The 14,536-nt window shown below is 37.7% G+C and overlaps 1 protein-coding gene across 1 annotated transcript in view; it reads right to left on the reverse strand.

Annotated features, from left to right (window-relative positions):
• Positions 1-567: 567 nt before the first annotated feature.
• chs1 (chitin synthase 1) overlaps positions 568-14,536 on the reverse strand; it is a 29,398-nt gene continuing 15,429 nt past the window's right edge. The window contains exons 19-35 of the mRNA XM_040128681.1: positions 13,699-13,899; positions 13,408-13,576; positions 13,048-13,163; positions 11,623-11,802; positions 11,401-11,505; positions 11,128-11,245; positions 10,064-10,145; positions 9,731-9,978; positions 9,249-9,379; positions 9,042-9,123; positions 8,344-8,497; positions 7,556-7,660; positions 6,980-7,090; positions 5,811-5,948; positions 5,581-5,660; positions 5,072-5,138; positions 568-1,525 (exon numbers count right to left, since the gene is read on the reverse strand). Of these exons, the coding sequence (XP_039984615.1) occupies positions 1,451-1,525; positions 5,072-5,138; positions 5,581-5,660; positions 5,811-5,948; positions 6,980-7,090; positions 7,556-7,660; positions 8,344-8,497; positions 9,042-9,123; positions 9,249-9,379; positions 9,731-9,978; positions 10,064-10,145; positions 11,128-11,245; positions 11,401-11,505; positions 11,623-11,802; positions 13,048-13,163; positions 13,408-13,576; positions 13,699-13,899 (2,162 nt within the window). The 3' untranslated portion in view covers positions 568-1,450. The remainder of the gene's footprint in view (positions 1,526-5,071; positions 5,139-5,580; positions 5,661-5,810; positions 5,949-6,979; positions 7,091-7,555; positions 7,661-8,343; positions 8,498-9,041; positions 9,124-9,248; positions 9,380-9,730; positions 9,979-10,063; positions 10,146-11,127; positions 11,246-11,400; positions 11,506-11,622; positions 11,803-13,047; positions 13,164-13,407; positions 13,577-13,698; positions 13,900-14,536) is intronic.

Here is a 14,536-nt window from a genome sequence, read left to right on the forward strand (position 1 = left end):
CACAGAACACAAATTATAAGGTTTGATTCATAATAAGGTTTTGGAGCAATAAGTCACACTACTCACACAGTTAAGCCCTCTTCTCTCTTCCTCTACCTCACTAAATCCAACTTGCCCCAACACCATTTTGGTGCAGTATTTTTGTGCACAGCATTCAACCATTGTTCATCTCTTACCACCCTGAACACACCAGGAAAAATGCTGTCTTTTTTTGGTTGACATATCCTTGCATTACTTAGAAAACTAAACACTTCTTTTTGAAGTGTTTGCTTTATAGAAAAATATTGCTATTTTCAATTAATGTTAAAATTGAGTAAAATTATGTTATAGTTAAACCTTTCTGACAAAGTCTCAACAAATACAAAGAATCACATTAGAAAAAATATTTTTGTATGTAGTCAAAGAACAAAATATTATTTTTTTAGTTATGTTGTGTGTGTGACTGGGATGTGGCAATGATAAGAGCAGCTGAATATGAGTTAGACCATAAAAGCCGAATTTAGACAGCTGTTTAAATACATCTTTGAAATACATCACTTATACATAAAAGGCTTTATTTTTGACATAATATGGAGTTATGGGTTTCATTCATGACGCAAAGAGATTGTCCACACATTTGTTTGAATCAGTTCAGTAGTTTCCCAGGCAATTTACCTACATCTTTCTGAAAACATTATCTCCCTTTGTAAAGTGCATTTTTACAGGTGGTATACTGAATTACACTGATAACATACTTAACATAATATTCAGAAGGCAACACCTCAGTGTAACTTACACAAAGTATTTAGAGTACAAAAAATACGAGATTCAACAATAAAATGTCCAAATTAATTCTCACAATATTTCATGTGCAAATATTGCATTTAAAAATCTTTGAAGTACTGGCAATATTTCCTGGGAGTAATGCATTCAAGTATTAGGGAGTAGTAGGGAGATCAGATATACGTTTTCTTAAAAAAAATGAAAAGTATTTGCTTCCATCTACATCCAGCCCATTATTGTGATTCACATAAAACTGATTTTGATGCAGACACATAAGAAATAAACAGATGAGACTGATTTTTCTGTAAACTTTCTGATAATTTGGTATATTGTTTTGTTTTCAACCCTCCTAAATTATTGTGCAATGTAATGTACACTCTGTACACCATACAACACCCTCTATTTTTAGACCAATGTTTTCAGTTAAGGACATTTAATTACTCTGCAGCCCTGATGCACTCAACCATACTTGAAATCGAATAAATAGAAGTCTCTAAAGAAAAAAATATTCAAATAAAACACTTGATCATTAAAAATACTACTACCTGCGATCTTTTTGTGTAAAAACCTGACTTCATATTCTAAAACTTCCTTATTTTAATTTGTCAAGTAAAGCTCATTTTGCATCACCATCTGATGCCAGAGTGTGCTGGTTGTCAGGTTATCGGTTACACTTGGTTGTTACTGACTACAGGTCATCACTGGTAATGACAAGTCCATTGGCAATGTGGTTCTCCAGAGTCAAGCCATAATCATCATCCTCCTAGATAACAGAAGCACACACAAAAAGATCAGAGCTATGTAAACGTCAGAGCTATGTAAAACATAAATATTATAGCCCTGCAATTTATGCTGCTTAAACTGTTAGGCTGAGGTTACATCTATACCCAGGTTATAACATAGTTGTAATTTATAATGTAGTTGCAGCACTTGCACCAAGAAAGTTGAAATGTACCTGATTACAAGGAGTGTGACAGTGTTAAGCTTTGTTGATTTCACCTAGACTGCATCGTTGAACGTGTATCAGCTACTTAAACTGAACACTATGGGTGCCTACATCGTGTCGAGTTGGGCAAATCAGTGGTAGCTGTGGGAACTTATAGTTTTATGTCGACCATACCAGGAACTGTAGATTAAAAGTAGCTAATGTAACAAAGAATATATAACTTTTTTTTAATGTACTTGCATGGAAGACTCGGTGTCAGTAGGCTGCCACCAGCCCAGCTACAAATAAGCGGTATTGTTTTCTCCCAGAAGCCCAGAGAAGCAAGGTGGATTCAAGCTACTATTGTCATTCTATTAAAACACAGAACCTTTTTCTTTGTCACAATCGTTATGACATCAATACACAGCACTGTACAGTATATACATTGCACAGGATATTACCACTGAGGACAGTTGTTTACAGTATGGCCCTAGTTTCATTTTCTAGTTAAATATTTGAATATATGACCAATAATTTTTTTTCTTTTCTTATATCATATACCTATTTGAGTGTGTTTGCTGTTTGTGATTAATGTGACTTGGCTGCTGTAACAATACAGTTTCTCATTGGGAGTAATTAAGTAATCTATCAGTCTTCATTTTTTTAAATAGAAATTTCATATTTTCAGTACCATTTATTACTCTCAGACTACTATTTTCCAATAAATCAATCTCTCCCCAAGTTTTCATTGAGTTACAAAAATGATGAGTGAAACAGCGCCCCCTGGTTTGCAATGCATGGTCCACGTTCAGCTTGTATGGTGACAGATGGTAATTCAGTGTTATTGGGGCAATCGTGTACTGAAAGAAACGCAGGTGAAGTCAGCATCCCTTTGATTGGTAACGTCAACCTTGTGCCACTGGGACTCAGGTAACAAGACTAGTATAAGACTGGACCACCCTTTATCTGTTTGTTTTCCGTCTACTGTCGGTGCTCACATATGCAGTATGTTATATGTTTTTGTGTTTTTGGTGTTAGTCAACAAAACAAGTATGAAATAGGGACTGAAATGTGGCCCATTAAGACTACATGTTAACCAGCAGTCACTTCCAAACCATTTGGACCTGCCATTGCGGTCCAGCAAAAAATTGTGAAGGGAAGCTGCTGTGTTCCACTCCAATTAAACCCTGGAAAGTTAGCTAGGTCGCTCAAATGAAATAAACTGGATTTATTTAGCAAGATTTCCAGCAACACTAATGATGACAACGAAATGCTTTTGCAAGACTACATAGCTACCGTTGGCTCAAAATGACAGACTGAGAGGAGGAGCTGATGGGAGGCCGAGGCACTCTGAACATTTTTGCCACCATGAAGGACAGCAGTCTTCTTCTAATACCAGTAGGTGAGTCAGAAACACCCCGTCCTCTGTCCCTGCTAGCTCTGTGGCTTTCCCAATGACTTATCACAAGCTTTGGCTGTGTGTAAGCATATAAGTTTACTGCTGTATATTCAGTCATTAATGTGGTTTTATTGCTTGTAATGCCTGGGTTCAGCTGTTGACTATCTGACGTCACAGTCAGGGTAACTGAAGTTTGTCCAAACTCAGACACCCAAAACCTGGGGCTTGGAACAAATTAAGAACCCTCCAATTTGCGTTTTATTTTTTGACATTTTATCTGTCAAAACACCTGTTTGGCAGTCTGTGATTTCCTTTTCCTTTAAGTTGTGCTGTATAATGAGAATTTTGCTTTAATAACTACCTTGCTAGGGAGTACTGCATGTATATGGAGCTAGTTGTAACGTGTTGGTGAGGATCCGGCAGCTCATTTAATTTTATTGGTGGCACCCTGCCAGAATTTACCAATTTATTATTTCATGAAAATTAAAGCTGAAAACTGCTGTTGTCATTCCCGTGCTGGTCAAGATCTGTACTTTGTTTGCAACTAGGTAAGAACCTTTGCATTTCAATCCTAAATAAGTGTTTATTTTAAACTGATCGACAAAAACATGAAAGTAATGTTATGCGTTAAGTTTGGGAATTTGTGTGAAAATTCCCAAGAATGTGGTTTATATGCGTGACAGTATAGTACTTTAAATCTGAAATTTAGACATTTTACTTAGTGCAGTTTTTAATAGGGCTAATGTCACTTGGCTTCTTTAAGTTTTTTTTCCTTAGACCACACCACTATTAATCTATGGCCCGAATAAATAATTTTCTTTACCCCTCCATTAATGTTTTTGTTTTGCATTGAACCTCTTTTGCACAATTGCCTATATTTAAATCACATTTAAATGCATATTCTATTGCAAATACACCATACTGTGTGTGAATCCTGTTAGAGACGTGTAGAATTTTGTGCCAGCTGTGTTTGGCTGCTTTGTGTCAGTCTCAAGGGTGCTTTTAAGTCCTAGTCAATCCCAGTTTGTGTCTCAGTCTAGGACCTGACTCTAATTTTTTCCCTTGTGTTTCTAGTGTTTCCCTATTCCCTGTGATTTCTGTCTTTCCTGTCTATCTCTGTGTTTGTATGTGTGTCTGTGTCTGGGGCATGGTGCTCCTCCCTTTCTCTCACTCCCTCTCGGCCACCACACCTGCAGTCCATCACCTCATCAAGTCAGCAGTATATATTCCAAAGTCCTACAGCCATATTTCCCCGGAGAGATAGACTATTCTCATGCCACGTAGAAAATGCATTCTAAGTTGTAGCTCCAGTTTTTTTTCTTTTTTTTTCTTTTTTTCTTGTGTCAACATATGCCTCCTCGTGACCAGGACAACTACTTGCCTGCTTGCCTGCCAGCTTATCAGAGTGCCACTCTCCAAACCATCTGCTTGCCTTCCCAGCCACCAGCCCTCAAAACCCCACCTGCCTGCCTGCTCATCTACTCCTTCTCCCAAGACTGCTGCATTCCCTGCTCTCCATATGGCTCCCTCTTCATCTGAAACCTGCTTCCCTCTGCCCCTCCAAACCCTTCTTGCATGCCCACTCATCAACCCATTCCCTGGCTTCACGTACTGCCACCTTCCCTGCTCATCTAACAACTCCCTTCTTGCTTTCTACCTGCTTCCCTCAGCCCCTTGCCCAACGTTAACGTGAATGTGGTGCAGGGTGTCAATATTTGGGCGTCTGAACTAGCTGTCATTATGTTTTAGTATTTGATTGTGAAGTTTAGATTTTTGTATAGTTCTGCTTTACTCTTTGATTTCGTGATGACAAGTCCATTGGCAATTCTCTCTTTAACAATGTTATGATGAGGGGCCCAAGTGGCATAGAGCCATAGTATAATCAAGCCTCTGCAAGTCTTGTACCTGACAAGGATTCCAATCACAAAACAAATTGCTTGCAGTTTTATGTGCATATATGTGTGTGTTTGAGTGTTGTTACTTACATCATCCTTCTGTTTGTAGTCTTTCTCTGTGGTGCGATACGACACCACATGGATCAAAGTGTAGATCCTGCAAACGGAGAGACACCGAGATGAAACACAAGTAGAAAATATGGAAATTGAAAAAAATAGATGCACAACATTTCTGATAACAACAGGGGATATTATTATAATTCTCCATAAAGGCAGGAATTTATCAATCAAAATTACCCTGCTCATAGTGGGGGAAAGTATTCAGTACCAGTTTAAAAACTTTGGTATTTCTTTGCTACTGAATCAAACCTGCAGTATAAAGTTAGGAAGCTCCCTGCTTAGTTTTCAAGGTCAGTCTGTGAGCAGTGAATCTGTCAAAACTCTAATTTTACAGCTGCAAAAAGTAAAAACTGAACGTTATGTGATGAAAATTCAGTGGGTGTGTTACATACACAAGTTTAATGTGTGTGTGTGTGTGTGTGTGTGTGTGTGTGTGTGTGTGTGTGTGTGTGTGTGTGTGTGTGTGTGTGTGTTTGTACCTGTGATATAACATGGCCAGGAATTGGATAAGGAGAAGAATAGCAAAAGAAAACAGGAACATCAAACTGAGAGGCTCCACCTGTCAACATGAAATGACAGTAATGGTGATAACTTTTAGCAGGAGTTACAGCAGCACTGACAGACATTCAAAAATATGTCAGAGTCTTCCTGTATCTATCTCTATCTCTGTGACACATGCATCTAGGACTGGCTGTCTGTCTGCGCTGACCTTGAGGTATTCTCCAGATTCACTTCCATTTGGGTAGTATTTAGGGATCTTGATGCTGATGACATCATTTCCAATTGCCTGCAGGAAGAAGGTAGCTACCACCCACAGCACGTTGATGATGAAATACAGGAAGACAGCCTGTGCGGAGGAGAGATAATATAAATCCTTTTCTTAACTCTTCATACCAAAAAATGAATAACATGTCAGTTTTATTGCCTGCAATGGTAGTGAAAAGTGTGAATATGCATTAAAAATGGACAGAAATCTTAACTGAGATAAACATCCCACAAAGATCTAAAATTTCCTTTGCTCATTGTCTTTCCCATTCCAAACAACTCAGTCAGGGGATGTTTTCTGAATAACACATGTAATCAAAAAAGTTAGTAAATCGAAATTCTAGTTAGAGCCTGACTGACAAATTAGCGGGCCAGTATTATCGGTTGATAATAACAGATATATTGGTATCAGCATACTTGTTAACCACTAAGTAACAAGAAATTGCATTAGAGAAATGTGAAAGATATGTTTGCAGTAACTGAGAAACAGTTTTAAAACAAATTTAAAATATCTCGCTCTCTACATTTCACAATGTTCATGCTATGTGGTCATGACAAAAAGATTATTGGACAGCACACTAAACTGCTATCTGATTTTTTTTAAAAACTCTCCCTCATATTATTATTATTATTATTATTATTATTATTATTATTATTATTATTATTATTATTATTATTAATATACATTTAACTTTAAAAATCTATTATTGCTTGGGCTCTAATTGTGATATACAGCTTTAATAGGTTGAAAAAAAAAATATATATATATAAAAGAAGCTACACAGGAAAGAAGATGGTTAGAGGTGAATGGCCTTTTATCTCTTGCTTGTTGGGAGGAACTTTTTGCCTTTTTCTGATATTATTATTGCATGTGCACTCTAGGAACCCCTGTTTGTGAGTGGCTTGACAGTGGTCAAAGTCAAAGAAACACCAATAAGAAGATCAATAAATAGACAGAAAAAAACAGAAAAAAACAGAAAAGACAGAGCAATTTTCGGTTTGACTTGTGTTTGGCTTCTCTCTTTCTGTAGAAGCCTTCACTACCAATACAATTAGACAAACAATAAACATTTGCACAGACAGTAAATGCGGTACATGAACAGTAAATCTGACCTTGTTGCGCAGTGACTTCAGTTCCCTGGTGACCTCCTCCTGATGTGCTTTAGTGTCAATGATAGGCTTCAAGTAGCGCTCAATTAATTTGTTCCAGAAGTCTTGCTCACCCTAAACACAAGCAGAGATTCATGCACACAAACTGTTTTTAGGATTTATTTAAATTAGGGCAAAAGTGGAACAGAATGGGTCACTTGTTCAATTTAATAGCTCCATTTTATAAATATTAATTTTCCTCTGCCTGAGGCCACCAACAATGTAATAATGAAATAATATTTAAGGATGGTTGATTACTTTTTTATTGATGTACCTTCGTCAGCCTAATCAATCGAAAGTAAAGCTAGGAGTGCCAGAACATTTACATTTACCCATTGCAAGACCTAGCTTAGCTACACCTTACCCGCTCAGACAAAGTATTGTTGTGGCAATACTTTCCCTTGATTACCCATTTAAGTTACAATTTGTTTATCTGTGCAGAAAAGGATTTTCAGCTTTATAGCTGACCCTGACTCTTTCCTGCTAGCTGCTGTAAAGGATTTGCTTCTCACAGAACAAGGGGCTGAATCAGCATCTTACCTCATCTAGTTTTTGCACCTGCGGGGCGGTGAGTGTTTTCTCGATGGCTCTCTTTACTCTCTTCTCTAGTCTTTCCATTCGACTGGTCTTCAGGACACGCCGAGCCTGGGAGATAGAGTCAGTTACTCAATGATTCAGTCATTCCTCTTCTGCAGTAGATTTTAATTTTGGATTTCAAAAAATTATAAGACTTGGAAATAGAGGCATGGGATATATTAAAATAGTTAATTCTCTATAATGCATATTTTATAAGGGAAATTCAACTGACAAATATGAAAAAAATATGGCAAAATAAATGTTTAAGGGCCAGTGTTTAGGATTTGGTTGCGTCTAGCTGTGAAGTTGCAGATTGCAAGCAGCTGAATACCCTTACCCCCACCCCTCCTTTTCCATGCGTGTAGGCAAACCTAAGGTTGCCCTCAGGTCATGTAAAAACGTGAAAGGCTCTCTCTAGTACCAGAGTTTGGATTGTCTGTTCTGGGCTACTGTAAAAATACGGCGGTGCAAATGGTGGGCTCCGTGGAAGAGGACCCGCTCCATATGATAAGAAGGGCTCATTCTAAGCTAACAAAAACACAACAGTTCTTAGGTCAGGTGATTATACACTAATGGAAACATAGTTATGAATATTATATCCTATTTCTGCCAAAAGATCCCCCGAGACTCTACACACTGGTCCTTTAAGGAAAGAGAAACTAAATAGTTGAGCTATTGGTGCCAATCTCATCACATATTGTTTTAAGAACAACACATTACTACTATATTTTAACCAAGTCAGTTATCTTCACCTGCTCTGCCAGTGCATATTGTAACTCCTCCAGCTGGCTGCCTGTCAGAATATCTTCAGGCCCCACTCCACTTAGCTCTCCATTAAGAGTGTCTGTTAACATTAAGACTAACTCTTCACACACATCATCCTGATTTTTGTTGCGGAGTGTGTATCTGAGGATAAGAAAAGCACAAGAACAGATATCTGTAATTATACAATTGCAGTTATACAGTTTTACCTGATGCAACAGTGTAACTCTATTTTGAGACCGAACCAAGACACAAAAAATGCACACACACCTAATGAACATGAACACGAACATTACATTTCTTACAATATATGCTTGTACACATACCTGCAAGTAAACAACACACACACACACACACACACACACACACACACACACACACACACACACACACACACACACACACACACACACACACACACACACACACACACACACACACACACACACACACATGCATATATAGGGAATAATGAGCTTGTCGAAAGCCCAAGTGTTAACATTAGTAACAACATGTACAGACAGATGTACAATATAGAAATGAATACAAACTATTTAATTAATATGTTTTCAGTGATATTCACTGTTTTTTTTGCAAATGTGACAGCTTTTGTGGGTCTTGTGATAAAAGCACGGTGAATAAGAAGTTACAAAAACTCACATTTCTTTGTATAATGTTAATTATTTACCGTATTTGTTCTTGTAGATTTCTTTTCATGTTGGCATAAGTCAGCTTCTTCCAAAACTCTTCTCTCACCGGCTTCACCCAGTCTATGTACACACACGCCAGTAACGTCATTATAGTATGCTATGCATATTGTGCTCTACATAGTGCATTGTATGAATTGCAGTAATAAATAGTATTAGGACAGATAAACATTTAAAGTGCTTCTCACCACTGACAGGAAGCTCCTTTGTTTCCTCGAGGCCAAAAGTCATTAAGTCATCGTCATCCTCCTCCTCCTCGTCATCATCATCTTCGTCGGATGCACTCAGTGATATGCTCTGTTTTTCATCACCGTCATAACTGCACACATGCACACACATTTTTGTGAATTTCAGGTAGTATGGATTTCACAATTCCAGTATATTTGTGTTTTTGTCCTCATGCAAGTACCAAGGATATTTTGATTCCAAGCATGATAATTTCAAAATGAAAAACAACCATGTTTCCTCAGTTTGGGACGTGAACTGTACTATGTTTAATATAAGCAGAATATAGATGTTTGTCTTGTTAACATGAATGACAGTTTGGCCAATTGACCAAGCAGCTGATTGACTTGAGAGCATTACAAGATTCTGACAGGTTGGCTAAAGTATTTAGTGACTAAATAGATTATTGATAAACACAACAGCAGAAAGAAAAGAAAAAAATTACCTCCAACTGGAAGCAGCGCCATTGCCTTTTGCTGCCTTGCCGTTCGGTGTGTCAGTAGGAGGTTTCTTTGCTCCTTCTCCAGCCCCTTCTACAGCTTCTTCTTCGGTGGCGTCAAGTTTGGCTTGCGGCTCCAGCTCTGCAGCTGGCTGTTGAGTTATTTCCTGGTTGGTGATTGGACGGGGAGGGGCTTGCTGTGCAACCTGGCCTTTGATCTGTTGAAGCATCAGATTCTCTGTTTCCTGCGTGATCTGTAAAGCAACAGGATAAAATTGATTGAACCATCCATCCACTCATCCACTGGAAGGCTCGTCAGTGGCTGTTTGGTAACAGTACCTGTATCTTCATGTCCCAGCAGCAGAGTCTACAGTTTCTGTCACACAGGATATCATGGCTCTTTTTCACTTCTTTTTCTCCCCTGACAGACAGAAGGAATGAAGAACAGTCAGTTTAAACATACACACATTAAAATACAGACACACATGGTGAATGATTATTGGGGACGCATATCGGCATAAATGGAAATAAATTAATTCCCTGCTGCCTCCGCTTATCTGTTAAATAAGTGAATAATTGGTTAACAGCACCCTGTTCCCACCTGAATCAGATAAGCAGTAGAAAATTAATGGATGGATGAATGGATTGATTTGGGCAGCTAAAAGTCTACATGCCTACTTTTCTGTGGCTTTTAGTTGGTTTATCATAACTTTTATATTTTCATACATTTCACTTATTGTATTGTAGATATTTTATTTCTTGCACTTTTTAATGTTATCTTAAATAGAGTGCACAAATCACAGGCCTCATTTTAGTCATGTGTTTCATGTTTTTCCATATTATCTTATATATGCCATACAGTTAGAGGTCTATTGATTACATGATTATAATTATAATAATGTTATATGTTATTATTTGCATGTTGATAATCAGGGACAGTTAAAAAGTTCATGTGAGAATCAGCTCTATAAGATAATGATAACAATCATGGATTACATCACACAAAATAGTTTCACTAGAGTGTGTTCATGTTTACCATAGGATCCATACTTAAAATCAGTTAAACTTGATGATATTGAATTGATTACAGTAACACAGTCACCATTATTACTGCTCGTACTACTGACAGGAAATCATATTCTACTGCTGTTTTTTCTGCTTCTATCATTACCCCTTTTCCTGTTTCTTTACTGCTACAACTAATACCAACAGTGATGAAACCAGAATTCACTTTATTAGATAATAGAGTGCTTAACATTAAGTGATGATTATATTCATACATTTGCTGTGTCTTTTTGATATCATCATACATTAAATAGTAATTAAAAGATGAATCAATGGTGAAAATAATTGTTTGTAGCTGAAAGTACCACTGCTACTTCTAATATTGATCAATGCATTACTTGTTGGATTCCCTTGTGCCCCAGGACACAATGTGCATGTTAACCAGTGAGTAGATGGTCAGTAGGAGATATCCACTGGGGATACAGATGAAATACATCAGACCATAGATAATCATTCCTGTGGAAGAAAATAATGAAACATAACGTAACATAAAGCTGTTAACATAACACAACGCAGTGTAACTAACATAATATAACATAACATAAAACAGTTAGCACATCATGAAATAAAAATGTGAAAATAATATTTATAATGATATATTATAATCATACCAAACTCCTCTGGGTGTAGTATGGCTGTCACCATGTACATGATTGCCATAGAAACCAAAAACAAGCCAGTAGGGGTCAGGAAGGTGCCCTGAATCACCATGTCACCTAAAAATGGAAGGGGGTGTGAGTATATGCAAATGAGGGTTTAAAATACATTGACTAAAACATTTTTACTCAAATAATGTTTGTTATATGAAGTCAAAAAGAGTTTTTTTAACCCACCGATGATGGAGAAGAAGGATGCGGTCATGAGGAACGCGTATAGAACACTCAAAATGCCAGCAATGGTTATTTGATTATTAGGCTTGGCTACAAAACAGACGATGATGTAGAACACGGGAGGAATGCTTGCGATGATGATTGAAAGTGTACCAGTGATTTGGAAGACAAACTGGAAAGCACCTGTCAGGAAAAGACATAGAGAAAGACAGAAACAGTCAGACGGAGAAAGAGAAATACATATAGAACAGATGCAGGTAGATGGACAGCAGTGAAGTTATGAAGGTGGAAACTAAACAGTGATCTGCGGGGCAAAAGGTCAGGTGTTAGTAAATGGGATTAAATCTTCAAAGATCCTGGCCCATCCATTACGCTGATAGATGCTTACAGCCCCTTCAATCTATGCAATTTTGGGATGTTTCAGCTGAAAGATGACAATTGTGAATAGTGGTAATTAAATTCAAAGCTGTGATCTAAAATTGGGTCCAGCTATGAGTGAGCTTTGGCAACCAGTGACAGGTTCCGTTAATTCTGTCAGAAATTTAGGACCAAAACCCCACCACACGACTGCTGCTACAGTCCACATTTACAACCCAACCAATCAAATATGAAATGAAATTACGCAGAATACACTACTAAGGTAACGTAACTCACAGGTAAAAATCATATTTACCTCAAACTCACTTTTTAGAATTGATTGCACTTTGGGCAAAGCAAATTTACTGTTCTCTAAATATGAGAGCAGCGAAGATGGATGACACAAGTTGAAATCCTTCTGTCTTTAAAAAAAAAAAAGTGTACTGTGTAGCACTATGATTCACCAGGCATTGATTGCACAATTTGAAATGCCTCATGATACCGTACAGTCTGACACAAATTGCGATCAAGATTTTATTAGACCTCTCCTGGACATGTGAAATGCAATATCATAAATTGTTGTAATTGCACAGTGCAAAGGGCCCAAAAAGGTTCATAACGCATCACATGTTTTCTCATGTGTTCATGATAAGATAAAATTTATTGGAGAGTTAAAGTGTGTGAAGCCCTTTGAGACAAATCACTCTAGTAGTACTTGTATAACTTACTGTATTTTACATCAGCATTTTTGAAGCAAAAAAACAGCACACCATAGCTGCATTGGGAAGAAGTTTACTGTGTTAGGTAGTAGTGTAAATACAGGTACTGCAAGGTCTCTGAGGACATGTTAGTGATATCTTTTGCTAAAGTTGATTAAATTTAAGGGGAAATTAATCAACAATAATTGTTTTAAGTTACCATGTTCATCATTCAAAGGGAATCGGTTAACAAGAGATTAGAGACGCAGGGATACAGTATTAGAGAAGAAAATGTTAGCCCCAATGTTCGCTGTCATTAAATGACCAGCAATAAGGAAGGGCTAGTAGAGTACTAAACTGGACAAGAACCTACCTGCTATCATGAGAGTCACAGACGCTGGACCAAGGATAGAGGAACCAACAGTGAACATTTGGTACAAGATGTAAAGCCTGGAGATGGATGAGTTTCTCTTCACTGTCTCGGAACCACTACAATTTAAGTCACAGTCACAAAGAGTGCGTATGAATACAGTGTGCATTTAATAGTGTATAGTAAACATCTAATTGGGGAAGTCTAGTTTGTAGATATCACTCTGAAACTCTAGAAATTAAAATAAAAATCAAAATAAATCGTTTGGATCAAATTTGAATTCAATTTTCTTAATCAGTTAAGTGAAAAACTAACTAGCCATGGAATGAAACCCCACTAATTCTAATAATGAATAACACTAACTTGTGCAGAAGGTCCAGTGTATTAGCCAGTGTAGAGGGTCCCCATCGTCTCCTCTGGTTGTAAAACTCTTTGAACTCCTGTGGTGAGTTGGTGTATGCATCTGATGCAGCATTGTATTCGACACGCCATCCTTGCTGCAGTAGCAGGGTACACAGCCAACGATCCTCCCCTAGAAAAGTATACATGCACAAAAGAGACCAAAAAAGAGATGTTTTATATGGACGTGAACGGTCAAAGACAAAACTAGGGGAGGTAAAAATGGCCGTTGCACATGCATGTGTTTGTGCCAACCTTGGTCATATTGTACATATTCCGCAGCTCTTGTTGCAGTTGTTGTGTATCTCTTTAAAACATTGTCATCCATTAAGGCCGACCCTCTAAATAGACTGAAACATCCTGGACTGCACAGCACAGAGCCAAACACATGCTCTGCTGTCTTCTGTAGCCAGTGGCCTACTGCATACTCAAACTTCTGGTACCACACCATGGGACCTGGGATGGTAGGCACGCATGGTGGTGAGCAGAGGGAGTCATAGAGACAGTGTGATAGGAAAAATGGAAGAAAAAAAAGGAGGACAAAGGAGGGGAGAAATGAGAGACGACATTCAGCACCGAAAACACACAAATGCTCCTAAATTATGCTGGACTGGACCAGTCCATTACACATAGACAGACATTTAACGAGCCCAACTCCCACCTCTTTACAAATTAGCTTCATAAAGCCATTTGACTTTTGGTTTTTTGGACTGTATGAGGAGGATGCGAACCAGACCGAGAAAGCACCAGTCACGGGAACTGAACCAGGACCCTTTCAATGATTAATACCTTTGATTACTGCTACAAATATAAGAATGTCCAGTTGATAGCTATACTATGTAATGACCTTCCCACATGAACAACCGACGGAGTCATGTATGAATCAACTATTAATAATATTTACAAGTTTATAGATGAAAAATATGGTGCAACTGGATTATAAAGTCCTACTAGTAAATGGGTTGCTATACCCTGCTGTGTGGTTACTCTATACTGGCAGCTGGTGCCAGCTGCAGAGGGCAAGCAAAAATAAAATCATAAAAGAATAAATAAATGAATAAAAAAAAATAATTGTTCAACATTAAAAAAAAAG

This window comes from Xiphias gladius, chromosome 1, assembly GCF_016859285.1.
Source record: "Xiphias gladius isolate SHS-SW01 ecotype Sanya breed wild chromosome 1, ASM1685928v1, whole genome shotgun sequence".
In the NCBI taxonomy this organism is placed as follows: Eukaryota; Metazoa; Chordata; class Actinopteri; order Istiophoriformes; family Xiphiidae; genus Xiphias; species Xiphias gladius.